This window comes from Typopeltis vanoorti, chromosome 25, assembly GCF_054136105.1.
Source record: "Typopeltis vanoorti isolate ZY-2024b chromosome 25, IOZ_Tvanoo_1.0, whole genome shotgun sequence".
NCBI lineage: Eukaryota > Metazoa > Arthropoda > Arachnida > Uropygi > Thelyphonidae > Typopeltis > Typopeltis vanoorti.
This window is the reverse complement of record NC_143573.1, coordinates 50,604,700-50,625,608: the sequence shown is the minus strand read 5'-3', so window position 1 is coordinate 50,625,608 and position 20,909 is coordinate 50,604,700. Positions and strand designations below refer to the sequence as shown.

General features: G+C 36.6%; 1 protein-coding gene across 3 annotated transcripts in view; it reads right to left on the bottom strand.

Annotated features, from left to right (window-relative positions):
- The window catches only part of LOC150092739 (C2 domain-containing protein 5), a 615,319-nt gene that overhangs the window by 334,424 nt on the left and 259,986 nt on the right, over positions 1–20,909 (bottom strand). For all 3 annotated transcript variants that reach the window (XM_090414825.1, XM_090414826.1, XM_090414824.1), the window contains exon 15: positions 8,167–8,271. In XM_090414825.1, coding sequence (XP_090270951.1) covers positions 8,167–8,271 — 105 coding nt within the window. The remainder of the gene's footprint in view (positions 1–8,166; positions 8,272–20,909) is intronic.

The window sequence follows — 20,909 nt, the reverse complement described above, 5'->3', positions numbered from 1 at the left end:
TATGAATTACAACAGTTTCTCTCTAAATTAAACGAACTTCATCCAAGGATCAAATTCACCCTAGAGGAAGAAGTAAATAAACAGTTAGCCTTTTTGGATCTTTTAATTCTTCGCCAACCAGATGGTAGCCTACATTTCTCTATTTTTAGGCAGAAGATATACAGGCCATTATATCCATGCTGAATCTCATCACCATCCTAGTCAAAAGGCTGGAACTACTAAAACACTGGTTCATCAGGTCCACTCCCTATGTTCTTCAGATGAGTTATTACAGAAAGAATTGTAAAATTTTTTCAACTTTTTTATCTAATAGTTATAAGAATTTGTTCATCGAAAGAGCTTTTAGCAGTTTTGATATCTCTACCTCTTCAAATAACAAGAAATAACTTGTATTCCTATTCCTTATGTGCAAGGCATTAGCGAATGCATAGCAATAGTTTTAAAACCACTAAATAATTTTGTTGCCTTTTGTCTAATCAGAAAAATCTCCACCTTTCTCACTTCTCCAAAGGAAAAGCTTCCACTCTCAATCATCCAGGTGTCTACCAGATTCCTTGCTCTTGTGGGTTATCTTATTTTGGACAAACAAGAAGATCTGCTTTTATTTGGCTAAAAGAATGCAAGTCTTATATTGAATACCTTGAACCTGAACAGTCTGGACTTGCAGAGCATGGCATCAACACTAGACATAGATTTCACTGGAACAAGACAAGAGTCCTTCACAAAAGTTGGTTTCTCATGGAACGTCTTTATAAAGAAACATGAAACTTTACTTCACTCTCCCAAAAACAGATCTGTTGGTCTATGTCTATCTCCTTTGTGGGAAGTACTTTTTAAATCAGCTAATCTTTCCTAACTTTTTATTTATTTTTTTACATTTTTTTATTATTTATTTTTTTAATGTGTGTGTGTGTGTGTGTAGAAAGTATTTAATGTACTTTGCATTAAGGGTAAATATCAAGAATAGTGATCAGAGCTTATCCACCTTTACCACAAGTTGCCTTGACTTGCACTATGTGTGGGGTCACCCAGACTTGCAATACTTGCAGGTGCAAACTTGACTTACTTGTCTGTTTGCTTACTTGGGAAATGGAGTAAAACCAGGTTTAAAATAGCTTGGAATCTTTAACATATACAGGGTGTTCGGGATAAATTTGACAGTTTCGTAAGGAAAAAGAAAATCTTCTTTGTATCTATTAAATTTAATGAATTGACAAAAAAACATTACAGGCAGAGTTAATTACAATACTATCAACAAGATTTACTCAAAATAACCACCATTAGCATCGATCACAGCTTCAATTCTGCTTCGGAACCTCGAACAAGCTGATGCTACAGTCTCCCTGGGAAGGGCCGCAAAAACTGTTTTAATTTTATCCATTAAATGGGCTTTTGTATTACTGGAAGTGCGATTGGTGTCTTTTTCAACTGCGCCCCATACAAAATAATCCATGGGGTTAAGGTCTGGGGAGTTTGGAGGCCAAACATTTGGACTGGTGAAGTCGTAGAAATTTTCAGACAACCATTTTTGACTTTTCCCAGAGGTGTGGCAAGGGGCCGAATCCTGCTGCCATACATACGGCCTACCATTGGCTACCCTTGTTATCCAGGGCTTGACTACAGTTAGCAACTCCACGAACAAAGCCCGAATTCCAATGCCAGGGTTCTTCAACACCTGTTCCTGCAGATTTGCGAGGAATTCTGCTGTACGAACGCAATCAGATCGTCTGCTAGGGATCTTTCTTCTTGCTACATCCTCGTAGTCACCATTGCAAGTCTCTAGTTCATGCCTGATTGTTTTTACTGTATTCAGGGAGCATTGGGCAGCAGTCGTAATATCCTTATTTTGATGGCGGGCACGAATCATCATGATACAAGTTATTCTCTTCCATGATTCAGGTGGGTTCCAGCTATCCATCCTTTCTGATATCTTGTATATGAATGAAGAAGGGTCCAAACTTTTAAATGAAGAGAAGTGTGTGTTAATACATGTAACTTACGGAAAAATATAATTAATTATAAATATGTCAAATTTATCCCGAACACCCTGTATATGTGTGTGTGTGTGTGTGTGTGTGTGTGTGTGTGTGTGTGTGTGTGTGTGTGTGTACATATTATTTTATTTAATTATTTATTTTTATTATATTATTTTTATTATTTTTTAATAAGTTATGAAATTTAATGACCTTTTTTAGTTATCTTACATTAGCTACTTAGGTGGCACCTTTTGGAATTGTCAATTATTGTTCTATCAGCCTTGTGCTGAAGATGCCTTGATACTCAGGCAAAAATTATACTAATAAATAATATTTTATGTGAGTTAATTCTGGTATTATAATAATTTAAATAACTGTGCTCAAGAGTAGAGTTATTGAGCACAATTATTTAAATAACTGTGCTCAAGGCTAGCTGTGGTGCTATTCCAGAACCACAGCTAGCCTTGGGTCAGAATTCCAGACTATGGAGTGAGACTTACAACAACAACAGTTGACCCTTGCAAGCAAGGCCACTAGCTGAATGATCCTGATGGGATCATTCATCCTGGACCACCGGTCTTGCCAAAGCAGATGTCAAAGTATTGCTTTGACATCTGCAAAGATTTCCCTTTCTGGATGTCCATGGGTTGTACTACACGGTAAACACAGGAGTAGGGCATGGGATTCCAGTGAAGGTGGTCTGCAAGAAAGGAGAAGTAGAGTGAAGAATACAGAAAGAAAAACAAATAAAAAGAATAAGAAGGAAAAGGGCCAGTGCCACCACTGAAAGGTCCCCTTCACCACAAGCAGGTACCTCACAGGTAGGGGTGTGATATTTGGAAATTGCTTATCAGATCTCTCTCACTTCAACTTTTCAGCCAATCATCCGCATAGAATGCTGAACAATGGCTAACTCATGCTATGTGGTTTCATTTCAGCTCAGAGTGTAACAGTTCCTATATGTGTTTTTTTTTAAATAATGTTATAGTTCATGTTTGTCTTTATTGTATTTATTTTTATGTATTTTTAATCCAGAAGAATCCACAAGTATTAGTGACAAAACTAGTAGGTTTTGTGATCATGTATTTATGACCAAATTAAACCCAGCTTATTTTATAAGAATATACTGACTAGTCGAAATCTCCACATCAAGAAGATGTGAAGAGAGTAAAGAACTGTTCTACTTCCTTGAATGAAATGTACTGATATTCTATCACTGACTATCATTAAAATTTACAAGTCCTCATCCTAAAAAGTACTTTTCTTTTCAAAATTCCCAACTTTCTTTCTCTTCCTATATGAAAAATTTCCAAGGAAAAGTGTTCAACCATTTAAAATACAAACAGCTATATGATCATCACTGTGCTAAAGCAACATTTCATATCTCATAAACATTTCTGCTTCTAAAGTAACATTTATTATCTCATAAACATTTCTGCTTCTATATGAAACAACTTCATATACAGAGTTCCAAAGTTCTCTTTAATTTTTCTCATACTTGTTATTCTAGTTAACATTCATAACACAATGGCCAAAAAAAAAAAAAAAAATCTTCAACTCCTTTCTTTATGAAAGACTACCAATAGAATTTTCCACAAACCCATGCCAAAAATTTCCATATCTCTACTTCAATATCCCACTCTCAATTCTCCCATCAGCTGTTTTCATTGGTCTGGATAGTGGCCCCTTCCCATAATGCATAGCATTATGGTCCGCACGGCTAGCCTAGTGGCTTTGCGCTTCGCAACCATATGCCTGGGGAAGGAGTGTCCTAGGTTCAATTCCTGTCAATGACGTGAGGAGCTTAAGGATCTTCCTCAGCCATAGCCAAGTTAGCCGGTCTTGGGCGTGGACAGCAGAGTTTTTTCCGCCAGTTTATCTGGTGTTTTTCATCCCGCAAGCAGGCAAACCGGTCAGAGGAGACACGAATTACAGTCAGGAATACTGACCCAGCCATAAGTCTGATTCGTCAGCCTATGCCGGTTCCGGAGCCGGGATAAAATTTGGGAGGACTAGATGGTACCGTGAACTCCCGTAAAAAGGGGGAACGCAGTATCATCACACGAAATTTATTTATAGCATTATGCACATCAGAAGGATGTTTGCTTTACATTCTGGAATACTAATGCAATTGATATGAAGTCATTAGCTTCTATATATAAGTAACCTAGTTGTGAAGATACTTCAGGTGCAAACTTGGTTTGCTTACAGCTGGATCAAGGATTACATAAATACAATTTCTTGACAGTTTAATTTAATTCCATCATGCATGCACTAGCAAACGTATAATATTTCCATCTCTTTCTCTCACTTCTTACATGAAGTGAGAGAATGATATTCCACTGTGTGTGTGTTATTCTCATGGCATTTTACTTGAAAGCAATAAAATCCCAAACTTTCAGTGACATAAGCAAGTCTTTTAATTTATGTATTTTGAACATATCCAGACATTAAATTATAACTGTTTGGATACACCAACTAATTATTCAAATCTTCTACTGCATTCGCTTTGTTAACAATTAACATTTTTATACATGTAAACACAATATTTATACAATGCACAACTATATAAAAGAAACACTGCAATTAATTTGCACTTTTCACACAATCAATTTTACACTGACAAAAGAAATTGTTAATTAGGGAAAAAAAAGTTTAAGTTTATACTAATTTATTATTATTATTATTAAGAGAGACCTCCAGGAAGTCAGACACTCATCGAGGGAGGCCACATACTACACACACACACACCAGCTATCATACTTATTCTTGAATTCATTCACACTGCTTGCACTCGCAACATCCAATGGCAGTCCATTCTGATCACGCACTACCCTCTGAGAGAAAAATCTAGCCCTCACACCCTTCTTGGCGACCTTCATTCTCAGCTTCCAAGGATGCCCCCGTCCTTTCCCCACCCTCCATAAATTAAAAAATTCCATCAAATGAAATCCTGCATGACCCTTTCAGAAGTTTGTAAGTCTCAATCATATCACCCCTCTTTCTCCTGTTTGCTAGTGTCTGTGGTCTACAAATTCTCAATTTGTTTTCATAATCAGTATTCCACAATCCTGATATCATTTTTAACACTCTCCTTTGTACTCTCTCCAATATATCAGAAAATAATCAGAATATATAAATATCAGAATATTTAATTAAATAAATATCCTGTAGAACAGGCATAGGCAACCTTTCCTAGTTGGGGGAAAAATTATCATTCTGTCTCCAAGTCAAGGGCCATCAAATCATTAAATAAAATAAATTAATATTAAATGAATTAAACAAGTTGCTACTTCATATTTCATTTGTTTATAATATAATGCTTTGGTATAAAGCTCCACATAAATTTTATAATATAATGAACGACATAACAATTTAATGTGAAGATTGGCCTTGTACTTCAACTACGAGACTATCAATATTGACGTTAACATTACTTAAGGATAATTACATAGAATTTTCGAGGTTTTCGTCCATTATTCTTGTCCGAATTTTTGATTTATTGTATTACATCCTCGAAAAAAACTGTTCACACATACGTGCTGCCGAAAAGACAAATGATTTTTCTTGAAAAGGCGCATAAATTTGTATATTTTTCTTCCATCAAATAAAATTTATAAAAATCCGTCAAAGCAATGTTGTTAAATTGTGATTTTAGCACTAAATCCACCTGAAGCTCAATAAGCTCCATCTGTAAGTTTTCTGGCACATTATTTACATCAGCATCCATCAGACGAGCAAATATAGCGAATGTGGAGTCTTTGTTTTTGAAGTCGGCAAACTTTGTATCAAATTGCTCTATTAGTGTCTTCAGTTCATCTCCATAACAATTACGAGGGATATTTTTATGAGTTGCTAGAGTAGAAAAATTATAACAATTTTTAGCTCTTATCTGACTTTCCAACAATCTTAGTTTATTACAAAAAAGCTTTGACATGTCCATGCAGTTCATGAACCAATTGTCCTTGTTTTTGCAATTTAAGATTCAGTTCGGTTAGGTATCCAGTGACATCTACAAGGAATGATAAATCACACACCCACTCATTATCTTTTACTTGGTTAATTGTGTTTCCTTTTACGTCCATAAAATCTGCAATGTCTTGTCTCAGATCATAAAATCGTTTTAACATTTTACCTTTACTCAACCACCTCACTTCACAATAATAAGACACATCTTCATAATCCGAAAATAGGTCTGCCAAATACTCCTTAAATTAGCTGTGATTAAGTGCATGCGACATAATAAAGTTAACACTGGCTACTGCAACTCCCATAACATTTGTGAATTTAATCGATTTTGCACACAGATTTTGTTGGTGGATAATGCAGTGAAAATTTGTTAAATTTTCCGGATGGATCTGTAGTTCTATTGCTCTTTCATGAACTATTCCAATAAATCCCTTCTGTGCATCAACCACTGCAAGGGCTCCATCAGTGTATATGCCAGATAGTGAACTCCATTTAAGCCTAAATCTCTTGAAGACTGTGTTGACTGTTTCAAATATATCTTCACCTGTAGTTGTTCCTTTTAAGGGCTGAAGGGCCAATAATTCTTCTGTGATGTTGAAATCCGCATCAACTCCTCAAATAAATATTGCTAGTTGTGCTGTATCAGAGGCATCGGTGCTGTCATCGAAAGCAATTGAAAATGCTTCCAATCTAGCAATCTTCTCTTTTAAACTTTTTTTTGATATCATCAGCCATAATTTCTATCCGTCGGACAACGGTATGTCTCAAAAAATGAATATTCTCGAAGTTTTTTTTCTTTTCAGGACATATTATACTTGCAACATCCAGCAAACATTCTTTGATAAATTCTCCTTCACCAAATGACTTAGAATGACTTAGCGATTTTTTCGCTTACCAAAAAGCTGGTGTTGACAAGGCTGTGGTGCTGCGTTCTTTGCTTGTTGAACATTTGCTGCTCGGTATCCAAGTTCTTCTTCAACTTCTGTATTTCATCTTTTCATAGTTGTCCATCAATTTTTCGGTGATCCGCATGTCTTGAAGTAAAGTGTCTCTTCAAGTTGTATTCTTTGTTGACGGATACCGATTCGTTGCACAGCAAACATACGGGCAAACCTTTATTCAGAATAAAATAATAATTCTCCGTCCAGTTCCAGAGAATCGTCAATTTCAAGACATTGAAATTGACGATTCTCTGCATCTACTTTTCTTTTTTTTGCAATAATCCCTGGCATTATCCCAAATTTATAAGTGATATTCAGAACTGTCAAACAAAACTGTCTTCTACACCGCAGCCACCGAACAGAACATAACATCAATGCAGGCACTGAACAAAGCACAACACCAACGCAAACACGTTGTAACACGTTCACACACGCCGCTAGTCAAAGTGAGAAAGAGATCTTAGTTGGAGAAAACATAGTGTGTTTTGCGCAAGTCATATGACGTCTGCTTAATGTGAGTTAGTAGAACACACTATGTTTTCTCCCACCATGAATCAGACAAACTTCACTGAAATAGATCAGGGCCGGATCATAAGAAGTAGAGGGCCGGGGACTGCCTATATGTGCTATAGAACATCTGTATAAATATACTGATGGTCTATTTATTTCCTTTCCTTCATGAGTGAGATGCTGATCTTTTATGATTAATTTAATCGAAAATGCACCTACTTTCAACAGAAGCTTTCACACATGGCCAGCCTGGCTAGCCCAGTGGTTAGCATATCCGCTCTCCAGCCAATAGGCTGTGGGTTCGAATCCTGCTGTGGGCATGGATGTTTGTGATTGTCTGTGGAAAAACTAGCGGTGGTGGTGGCAGTAGATGGCGTTGGTGGATTGAGTGGTGGAGATAGCTGTAGAACAGGTGCCCCTCCCTCGATGAGTCTACGGACTCCCTGGAGGTGTCAAATAATAATAATAAGGAAACAGCAATAGTCCTTATGTCAAATATCCTAATAGTGAAAAAACACATATGCAAATATACCTTTCCTTTTTCAATCTATGTCCCTTTAAAGTGATGCAATCTGCATATTATCATGTTTTTAAATTAAAAAAAAAAGTTAAGATTTTAATACTATGCAGCAACAAAAGAGAGAAAACGTTAATTATAATATTAAAAAAACATTTTTTTTTTACATATTGGCTTTTTTTGTTTATATACAATGTAGAAATTAAGAAACCAAATTTAAAGACGGTAACAGTTTAGAAATTAAAGAATTTACCTACAAATGTTGCAGAGAACAAGACTTGCTGGAAAGGGCACGCTAGTTTCGCTATAAGGGACATGACAGAGAATGCAACCCAGATCAGGGGATAATTCTTCTTGCCTGAAAAAAATATATAACTAGAATGGCATAAAATATGCATTAAATAATCTTTTTTTTTTTTTTTTAACCAACCTTGCAACTGAAGAAAAATATTTTGGCTAAAACTAAATACAGATACCTCTTGTTATGTATAGGGGTTACACATTCACCAGGATCATAGCATATATTGAAAATACATAAAATAGGGGACTTATAACATGGGATAATAGAGGTTGTGTTTTGAAATGAGTGAGATGCCGATCTTTTATGATTAATTTAATTGAAGATGCACCTACTTTCAGAAGCTTTCACAGGTCAGGAAACAGCAATAGTCCTTACGTATCCTAAATAGTGAAACCACACATATGCAAAATGCAGATAATGAGAGTTACCTGTATAATGAGAGTTACACATATAATGAGAGTTACCTGTATAACGATGTTATATTTAATTTAAGAAACCACAAACAAATAGGCTTAATATATCAGGAATTTCTCAGTTAAGTGTCCATTTTTTCTTTCTTTCCCAGTGATGTGGCTATTTCCACAAAAGAACTTCAGGTAAACTGAGCACTGCTGCCAGCAATACATATCCTGGCAGAGCTTTTAGCTAGAAGAAATGCTCTCCATAGAAAGAATGACATCTTATTTAGGGGAGACATGAAATAGCTTAAGTTTTTCATTTGGTCTCCAGAGATTGGGCATCAGCTTCCTTTTTTCCTTTCTTTCTTTTTTTGCAATATTATGGACAGTATCATTCAAGGATATGAAGAATGTAGTGGGTAAATCTAACATCTCTATTCAAGAGTTCATTCATCATCAACAACCATGGGTCCAATACCCATAAGTGTCTGCTGCCATCTTGATATGATTCTTCCATTGCATCCTAATTTGTGCAAGATGACTCAGTTTGTGTATAGAGTTTACGCACCATTTGACGATGTCATTGCCCCATCAAGAGTTCATTAATAAACAATAATCTGCAGATTTGCCACCAGGTGCTACACATGAAACACTCAACAATAATGATCTTGAAAGCTTCCCAACATGACAGAACATAATTTTACTGTCATCTACTCTGTCAGGATGTGCACAGAGGAAGTCCAGAGGGCAGAATATGGAAAGCAATATCAAGGTTGTATAATGGTCAGATTATTAGTGGACATCTTATGTGCAGTATATCTAAACTTTACCATCTCAAACTACAAGTTGTCTTTAACACTTAAGCACCAACAAAAGTGACGATGATGCTTGCATGATAGAGGAGGGGGGAAAAATCACCTACACACACAAAAAAAAAAAAAAAAAATAATAATAATAAAAGAATAAAAATGCAACAAACCTTCCCTTTTAAAATGAGGTAGAGTTTATGCATGCCAATGAAACCTAATCCCCCAAATTAGCATAACTTCCTTAGCTAGCAGGTATCTCCACAACAGTTAATTTCAACTATCAAAATCAATCACTGTAACATTTTTTTCTTCTGTAAAGTAGTTTACAACTATACATCTGTGCTTAATTATTATTATTATTACGTGACACCTCCAAGGAGTCCAAAGACTCATTGAGGGAGAGCACCTACACTACAACTCTCCGTCTCCACCAACTACAGTGAACCGCAACTATCATCATTATCTACACCAACGCTATCTACTACTCACCACCACTAGTATTTTCACAGACAATCACAAACATCCATGCCCACGGCGGGATTAGAACTTGAATCATTTTGGCTGGAAAGCAGATATGCTAACCACTCAGCCAACCAGGCTGAGTGGTTAGCCTCCATCACTCTCTATTTCAAAACTGGGGAAGAAAATATTTCCCACTCACTTCTATCATAAATAGAGGGGCACATGGCACTGATGCAAAGCAGAACAATGGCATTCGAAGCATCATTGTTAAAGGAATTCAAACAGAGAGACTTTGTTCAGTGTAACTTTTGTAAAATGCACTCGTTACCAAAGGTGAAGGACTTTAGTTCAAAAACAAGAGTGGTGAGAGAGTGTGCCAAAATTTTTACAAAAGTGAGTGCTAGAAGTGCAGTTCAAATCAAGAGATTGAAATGGTAGACATATCAGGGAATATGCATGAAAATGCATGCAATGGTGTAGCAGAAGACAGAATTGAGAGAGAGAGAGTAAAAGTGATGATCAAAAGAAGAATAGTATGATGGATATGAAGAGTTGGCCATAATGAGATGGATAGGATGCTTACTCAAAGTGTTAGCTAGAGAGAATGCAGAAACATCTGGCAAGTGGTTCAAGCTGGGAAAAAAATTATGAGACAAAAGAAAGAAAAATTAAGGAGAGAATCTTGTACAATGATGCTATTATAAGAGATGTGCTTGATGAGATGGTGATGAAATCATGCTTTCAGGGTGCAAAGATTAGCAATGTTAGCAAAAGCTATTAGAATATAAAAGGATAAAGTGAAAGAGTTGATCGTTTTGACAGGAATGAATGATCTGAAAGGAGACAGAGTATGGTAAAAGGGCAAGAGGTAAGATAACGAGTCTGTTGCCAAGTTATGACAGAGCTGAGTTCATAGAGAATGAATCAATGTGTAGGTTATGCAGGAGGAACAATGTGTAATTTATGGATGTGTGTAGTGAGTTTGACAGATGAAAGGACTTATACAAGGTGGATAGTTTGCATTTGAATGGATCTCGAGTCTGGAAAAGTGTGGTTGAATGAAGTGAGATTGGAGGTGCAAAATCAGGGAAATTAGAGTTTCTAGGGGAAGCTGTTGAACAAGTACACAGATACCAGCAAGGCAAATAATGTAAGAATGTGCAAAAAATGCCTGAGTTAGTACCATAACAAATGAGAATGGGATTGGTAGATTGTTATATGTTCATAATCCGATTATGTAAATATGTTTTTCCTTAGGTTTTTCATAAGCACCAAATGCATAGGGATTAAGTGTTTCACTATGCTACATACTTGAAAACTAAGTTTTCTTTTTATATGTTTTATTAGAAGGGCCACTAAAAAAAATTAGTGGCCCTTCTAGTCACTCATGCTCACATTCATAACCTTAAAATATTGGATCTTCTGGCATTGAATATAACATATCTGCAGAGGCAGAAGTTAATTTAATTAGAGACTGAAAGAGACATAACGGAGAACTTGGCAAACTGTGTTCTGGAGAGTCAAAATACATATTCTTCACCAATCTTTATGTTCTCAAGGGGAAATAACAGCAAAAAAGTCTTTCACACAAGAAAATGACAACTGATAGCTGTATTTTCAATATATGCCTTACTTCATTATTCAGTTTCTATTTAAAACAGGTACCCAAAACATTAACAGTTTACTTCATAACATTTAACTTTCCAACACTAAAACAGAATAGAACATTATTTGAATAGAACAAATTTAGACAAAAATAGAACAGAATAAAATGAATAGAACAAAATTTTCCAGATATAATATCCAGAATAGAACTATTTTGGAACAGTCTTGCATTTTTACTTGACAACTGTAAATTCCACAAACAAGAAAATACCTTTCCATCTAATCTGCAATCAGAAAACCAAAAATTACAACAGTGAAGATACATTAATTTCTCAATACGAATTTTAATAATCAGGAATCAGCAAAATAAACACACACACACATTCATTATATTTTTCCCTATTTCTTAAAGGGAATCATTCACAACTCTCTCTTTTCTTTTTCTATCTATTCCATTTTTTACAAAGTCTCTCTCTCTCTCCCTATATATATATATATATTTATTTTCTTTTTCGTATCCTCATGTTTGTTTCATATCACAGTAGAGCATTCACTGTACTCTCTCATTTGCAATTATGTAAACGACATCATGACAGTTGGATATCACAAATAGCAGAGAGAAGTTTTTCAGTAATTGTGGACTAAATACATTCATCTGTGTGAAGTTTCCTTTCCACTTGACTATTTCACACACTCTGTATAAAAAACTGTCTACATGTACCATACTGATTCTTGTTGTTGCTATTATTTCCATATGTGACAAACCATGCAGGGTAGTTAGGCTTAACTTACTCGCAAGTCATCTACTAAATAGCGAAACTACAAATACTACTGCTTTATTTTTCTTAGTTGAATATCGTTTTAGCAAACAATCATCAACATAGCAACATTTTATTTTAATTAACAAAACCAACAATATCTTTTATAAACAAAAATTACATAAAGATATTTAGATAACTTTACAGGATAGTAGTATAAAGCATAAGGATGGTGATGGGCCTAGGACGCCATTGCACTTTATTCACACTACTGCAAGGGAGAGGAGTTTTTGGCAGTGGTCAGGTATCTTGGCCAAAGATTACTGCCACTAATGCGACATGACTGACAGAAGATGATATATTTAGTGGAATAGAATGTGAAATGAATAGTATTTTCAGGGAGGATAGAGAGAAAAGAATGGAGGGAGGGGTATATTGTTGATAGTTGATGAACTGCAAGCAAAGAGAGCAGGAATTCAACTGGAGACCAGTGAAATTAGTGCATTTGAGGCCATCTGGTGTGAGTAGAGATCTGCAGAACAAAATATACAGTTGGTTGCTGAAAGAGACAACAGTCATTTTCATAGAAATGTCATGCAATGCATCCTGCTTTATCCAGAATGTTCAATGTTTCGTGGCGATACAAACCGAGGTCTGAGACCAAACCATCACACCACCACTTTCAAATTTCATAGTTGAGGTTATACACTCTGGTGTAACCTCAACTATGAAGCGTTGAGGTTTTCCAAGCTTCCATGGCCCATTATACACACTCTTGCACCACTGAAGATGATGCTGCATGCTGGTTCGGGTAATGTGGGGCTTGCATATTGCAGTCCCACTATGGAAATCCATGTTATAAGCCTTGGTTCAGAATAGTTTTGTGCAGATTCATGTTCCAGTCAATGCCCAGAACTCCGCGTTCAATGCTGATGAATGGCAATTTTTACATATTATCCTTCTAAACACCCTAGTCTCATTTGGTGAGTGTGATGGGTCATCCACTGAGGTTAGCTCTTGCAGGTGACTCCCTGTGCTTCCATTTCAGTACGCTATCACTGATTATCGACCTAGGATGGCTCAGTTCATCAACAATTTGCCAAACAGATAAGTCTGCAACATGACATTTTGTCACAACACCTCTTTCAAACTCCATTAGTTTCCTTCTTGCAGCCATTTCACTCTGACATAGTTGCACTGCCTTCGAAGCATCATATTCTTCCAAATTATACTGGCTGCAAACAAGACTCATTACATGGCATGATACACCTTGCCCCGTGGGAGTGCCCATTGACTTCTTTCCAAGCAGTGTATAATGTGTATTTATTTTATGGTCAAGTTCTGAAATCCTCTTTGTGACATTTCATTCTTGTATTTGAACTTTTATGGAGTGGCAAATTAGGAAGCCAATTCCTCCCTGTGATTTTGAATTGTCACTACTATAGAGTAAATGTCCATTCTTTAGGCCAGTGCTATTTTCACCAAGTCTCAATCCAATGATCTCCCATTTTATCTTTTATGCTTTCAGCAATAATTCTTCTAGTCTGGTTTGTCCTAATAATGATCTACAGTTGTAGGTACACATGTATCATTTTCTATTATTAATTTTATTAGATTTTATAGACTGCTTATAGCGTTTCTCAAGTTTCTCATCAAGAGCAGACCTCCTTAAAGGATTTAAGTATGATCTGTCATATGGTTGAAGAGAGAGAGTAACATATGTCTATTGGCTCTATGGCCTCCCTTATATGTATTATCCATCATTTGAGGGAGTTTGGGCCTGGCCAGGCTTCATGGAAGGGCAGTTTACATAAGTAAGGCAAATATCTGGGAGAGAAGGCAGACTCCCACTGCTGTGAAGAACATGAAATTTTAATAAGACAGGAAACTTACACCACTAGCCCTCAAACACTCCCATAGCATTGGGGAAGAAAAGAAAAGAGAAAGAAGAGGAGAGACCAGACCACAGATAATATAACAGATGTATATTATGTGAAGTAAGGTTTGGTCCAGCATCAGGTACCTCAGGTTTGCCACTCCCATACTTACTAGAAATTAACCCCTGAGAGGTGATGTGAATATAATTATGGTGTTAGATGGTATCCAACTAGAGTTTTACGAGAAGGTACTATGGAATTGGCAGTGCCTTTGACTACACTGTTTAATTAAGTCTTAGCTCTGAGTTGCTCTCAACAGAATGGAAAGAAGGGAAAATAGTTCGCTGCATAAAGAAGGCTCTGAGACTGAGGTAGCAAATTACTGACCAATCAGCATCTCAGGAGTCATGGGGAGAGGGAACTTGATTTTGTAGATGGATAGATCATGCCTCAGCAACTTCCTTTTATAATACAGTGATAGCTGAGTTGGATATAAAGGTAATGCATTTACGGATACTGCTGAATTTGCCCAAGGCTTTTGAAAGGATACCACATGTAATTCTAAGCAATAAATTGCAGTACATGAGGTTGGATATAAAGTTGGTGAAGTGGATAAGGGTTGATAAAGAGATACCAGACAATAGTTTATTCAGGAGCAGAGTTCATTAGGTCTTTGACTAGCAGCATGCCACAGGGTATACCGTTTGAGCCACTACTATTTAATTTATACATAAATGATACAGGAAATGATCTGAGAGGAACTATTCAGTTGTCTACCAGTGATGCCAAATTGGGTAGAGCAACAGCTAATAAAGATGACGTAAAAATTTTTCAACATGATTTAATTAGAATGGCAGTATGGGCAAAGGAGAATGTACAGTATGCCAGTTAATGTGACAAAGTGTACAGTTATGCATTTTGTGGGGAAAAAATTACCATATTGATAGAACTGTACTCCAGGAAATTGACGAAGCCAGGTATTTCTATATGTTAGTGAACAGGGATTTGAAGATTAGAGGACACATTGCAAAAGTGGTGAAAACAACTCATCAGATTACTTGGTTACTGAAGAACACCCTGATGAGCAGTTATTATAGCTCTTTATAGGGCTTGGTAAGACTCCCCATCTTGACTACTGTGCACAGATTTGGTGACCTGGGTTTTTTGAGAATGAGCAGGTGGACAGGATCCAGAGCTGAGCGACCAAGATGATAACAGGTCTATGGAATGAACCTCATGAGGAGAGGTTGAAAATTTGTGAGTTACAGAAATTGGTTGACAGACAGAAAATGGATGACATGATTGAGACATACAAATTACTCAAGTTTTTACAGGATTAATACAGAGGAAATTTTTCAAAACAGGTCTGGTGGTAGGAGAACTAGGGGCCATCCTTGGAAATTGAGCAAGGGTGTGAAGGACTAGATTTTTTTTTGCTAGGAGTGGTGAATGAGTGGAATTAGTTGCTGGATTCTGTTGTGGGTGACATGACTGAATGAGTTCAAAGCAAATTAGGATAGATAGATAATTCACAAACATTAGATATCGCTTGGCATAATTTAGGGTTACCCTCGAGTCTATGGACTCCATGGAAATGCCCATAATAAATACTCTCAAATTTATTAACATTCAGTGTGATAACAATGACTTTTCACCTCAGTGAACCTGTTCCATCAAAGGGCTTGATGTTGGACCTCATCAAAGCTTAAAACTGTCTTCTTAACTTTTGAACCTACCTGAAGATTGTTATTCAGGGATGAAATCCTTTTAAATTCCATTAGGATGACAAGAAGAGGAGAAAAAAAAAGGGATAAATTACTCAAGATAAAACTTCAGTAAATACCAGCATAGAGAATTCACAGTAATATAGAAATCCTTTGACAATTATAAATATTCTATATTTATAATTGTCAAAGCAGTGGCTAAGAATCAATGATTATGAGCTATTTATAATTGAACCAGTCAACTATAAATAGCTCATGACCTAAAATTATAAACAGCCAAACTAATTACCTAAATCCATGAAGACAGCATATGTTTGATTGCGGTGTTTGTGTGTATTCTCTGTTCAGCTTATCTATTTAACGAAAAATCAATTTCTGGGGGGAAAATGCTAAAAAGTATAAAATAACAATTGATTATTGGGTTGCTAATATGATAGTAACAAGTAATGTGACATGTAATGTGTACGCATTACATGTCACATTACTTGTTACTTGCTGAGTTATGCATTTACTTGTTAGCAAGTAAATTACTAAGTAACAAGTAAATGCATAACAAGTAAGTTATGCATTTACTAAGTAACAAGTAAATGCATAACTAACAAGTTATGCATTTACTTGTTACTTGCTGAGAGAGGCTACACATTACATGTGACATGTAATGTGTAGCCACTCTCAGCCAAACCAATCCCACAATTTCATGACATTGCCTGCTTTCACAAATGAGGTTTTGGGGCTATAAATGCATATCTTCCATAGGCAGAGAAAATATCAACTAGACCCCATCAGTCGGAAGACTTTTACCAAATTAAACAATACATCCTTGCTCAACACTTTCTCAGCCAATGGCTGACCCCCAAAAAAATCCTAGTATAGTATATCCTAATAATAATGTATATCCTAGTACATTGTAATTTCCTTAAATAATATAGTGAAAATGCATAACCAACGTCTAAGCCTTTCCACAAGAATTACGATTATCCACGGAGATGTTACTGCACGTAAAGCACGCCATTACAGTAAATTGAAGTTGAAGCTATCAAGACAACTGAATCGTCTCGCCTTCCTGAAGCGCTGCCGGGATAACCAGGTAATCCCTAACTGTGTGAAATTCAAGCACCGTTTCTCTTCGCAAAAGGCACTTCGTATTTATAACCGTGCCAGCCAAACCTTACTCAGAGAACAAATTGCTGCCACTCGCCGTTTCCTGAGTGGAGCGAACTCAGCTATACAGGCATTAGAAGATGACCTTTCAAGCACCTTAAGCCACGAAATTTGGTCTATTTTATACGTTATTTTATACGTCTATTTTCTCTGCTGCAGTGCACGAGATGTCGTGCACTGCAGCGGAGAAAGAATTTAAAAAAGTACGAGATCGACACATCAAAAAGTTTGAAAAATTAAAAAAGGACGTGATCTCGAAACCGCAACTTCCTACCGAAACGGTAGTTAACCTGTCGTCACTTAGTGTGAAACCTGAAGCACTCGACGCCCTCGCAGGTGGCCACAACTTTGTCATTGTGCCCAGAAGAATACCTGCTGAGGATATCACGATACGGATTGAACGCGGGATTCGACACCTTCCAAGCCACATCGCCAACGATATTAGACTGGATGTAGCTTGTGTTCTGACCAAAGCTAAACCACCTAAAACCAACATGCCCAGTAAAGAAATTAAATCGCTACTAGAATTAAAGAAAAACAAGAAAATAATAATCACCAAAGCTGAAGGGAATACTCCACAGTATTGCTGAACCAAAAAGATTACACAGGTAGGCTGAAATCTCTATTGTTAGATCGGGCCACTTACCTCCCTATCGAGTACAATCCCACCAACTCACAAATTAGAAAACTCCACAGGCTACTTAAGAAGGTCACTTCTTGGCCTGTGGAAATCACCAACAAATTAAAACCATATAACTCCATACCCCAACCCCCCGTATTTATGGACTCCCAAAAATTCACAAGGAAAATGTGCTGCCATTACGTCCCACAGTGGATGGCATTGATTCCCCCACATACAAACTAGCTAAACATTTGGCCAAAGCCCGCTCACACTATACTGGCAACACACCTTCATACATAAAAAACTCAGCCCACTTCAAAGCCAGCATAGAAAACCTTACGCTCAAACACACTGACATAATGGCCAGTTTTGATGTCTCCTCCCTATTCACAAATGTCCCACTCAAAGAATCCTTAGAGCTAATCCAAGCTAAATTTCCTCCCGATATCACAGCCCTATTTCAGTTCACAATGAACTCAGGCTATTTTGTTTGGCAAGGAAAATTCTACAAACAAATAGAGGGGACAGCCATGGGTTCTCCACTCTTCCCACCCATGGCCAACTTTTATATGGAGACTTTTGAAGAGAAAGCCTTAACCTCTGCCCCACAAAAACCAACCATTTGGCTTCGCTATGTAGATGATGTATTCGCTATTTGGCCACATGGCTCCGATGCACTCTTCTCCTTCTTAACACACTTAAACAACCAACACCCCAGAATCAAATTCACCCTGGAAGAAGAAAAAAACAACTACATTCCTTTCTTAGACACACTAGTCACCCGCCAGCCTGATGGAACCTTGGTTTTCTCAGTATATAGAAAACCCACCCATACAGGCAGATACAATCACCAACAATTCCATCCCCCCCCACAACAATATGGAGTCATTAAGACGCTACACAACAGGGCTAAACTTATCTGCTCGAATGACAATGCACTAACCACAGATCTAAACCACATTCTCAACACTTTCTCAGCCAATGGCTACCCCCCCCCCCCAAAAAAAATCCAAAAAATATTGAAACCAGTAAACCACAACCCCCCCCACCTCACAACAAGGATTACTCTAAATCCATCACCATACCCTATATCCAAGGCACCTCGGAAAAAATCACAAAAATCCTAAAAAAACATAACTTAACTTCTTGTTACAGACCAACCTCCCCCCCCCCTACACCTACCTAGTGCATACCAGGTCCCGTGCAGCTGTAAGCTGTCCTACTTTGGCCAAACAGGCAGGACAGCAAATATCAGAATTTCAGAACACAAGGACTACATCCGGTTTCACTAATACAGCCACTCTGGTCTTGATGATCATGCGCTGGATACCTGCCATAGAATACGGTGGAAGAAAGCCAGGATAATACACCGTAGCAAATACAGATATGAAAGGCTTTTCATAGAATCAGCTTCAGCCCTAAGAAACGATCCAAACCTCAACAAATTTGGCTGCATGAGACTGCCTCAAATTTGGGAAACCTACATCAGAAGACCTTCAGCCCAATCGCCCAAGAATACCAACATTGCCTGCTAGAGGGCACCATCAGGACTTTAGGAGAAATAATAGCTTCATACTTCTTCCTCACTTATTGTTTTGTTGTGCCTGTGTGCACGTGTCTTGTACTTAACTTCTTGAAAATGGCAATGTGACGTTGCCGAAATATAGAAATATATTAAAATGTATTTTAATGTATATCCTAGTACGTTGTAATTTCCTTAAATAATATAGTGAAAATGTTGCTAAATATAGTACACAGATGTTAACGTCTCTGTATATTGTATTTAGTGATAAACAAAGCTACTTGTTTTTCTGGATTCTGCAGTATTTGTTGAGGTTGGAAAGTTTTTCACGATATAAGAACATTTTTATTCCAGTTTTCGGAAACAACAGATGTAGTAAAACTTTATCTATTCCTATCCTATTCTATCCTATCCAGCATATGTGAGATATCTATTATTGATAAGACAGAAAAGCCATTTCAAACAACAAAAAAAAGTAATGATGAATGCAGAATTCCTGAACGTGTGGATAATTCTGATAATTATTATTAACAGTTTATTATTCACATCACATATGCAAATATGTGTTACCAAGGGCCGTAGCTATACTGGTTACTAGAAAAGTAATTAACTCAAAACAGACACCGAGAGTCCAGGGACCACATCTAAGATGGCTCACTTACCAGTTATAATAATGTACATGTTGATATTTTAATACCTAATTGAATGAACCAATTTGTAAATCAATACCGTAACTGGTTATGATATGTTAGTTATAATGATATCTTATACTATACGTTTAAAGTAATTGTCAACATTGTTTAATCCCATAAGGTAGTCTCTCAATCTTTTTCTGAATACATATTCTGAGGTTATAGATTTAATTTCATTCGGAAGTTTATTAGAGCTACTTGTCGTTATGTACTCGAAAGATTTATGAAAAATTTCTTTGTTAGCCTTAGGTACTTCCAGCATGTTTCGACCGCAGCGTAATCCATATTCTACATTATATATCAAGAAACTTTCAGTGTTTCTTTTTACATATAACACACAACCAACCATAGAGATATAGTTTCTGAAATGGCAGAATATTATGAATGATAGAGAGATCATTAGTTGAGTGTACGAAGTCGGTAGTAGTTATGGCTCTAATTATTCTGTTTTGAATTCTTATTAATGGAAGCAGATTGTTATAATAGTCTCTGCCCCAACAGGTAATGCCATATTGCAGTGAGGAATTTACCCAGGAATAGTATAAATATCTTAAGAATGCTGCATTTACAAATTTTTTAACATAATATATTCTGTTAATTATGAACTTAACTTATTTGTTAAGAAACTGGTGTGGGAGTTCCACTTCAAATTACTATCGATATGGAGGCCCAAATACGTGATGGTTTTTGTTTTTTTGATTAAGCTACATTTACAATATAGAATATCACTACATTTCCTTTCATGCCATTTTATAGTTATACTGTGATCTAATTTGTCTGTTAATGCAAAGTACATAAATTTCGTTTTGTCGGTATTAATGTTAAATCCATTGTTGCTAAACCATATACTCAGTTTTAACACATCGTTATTGATCCGATTTTTTAGATCTACAAGTGTTGTTTCGGTGTATACTAAAGCTGTATCATCAGCAAAGGTCAGATCAGATATTATGTATTCTAGTACTGCATAAAGGGGTGCTTAAGGGTCAAAGCTGTATAACTGAGAGGAGACCTCCACATAGCCTTTAAAGGAATGCGGAGAAGTGACCAGGGCTTCTGACCTAA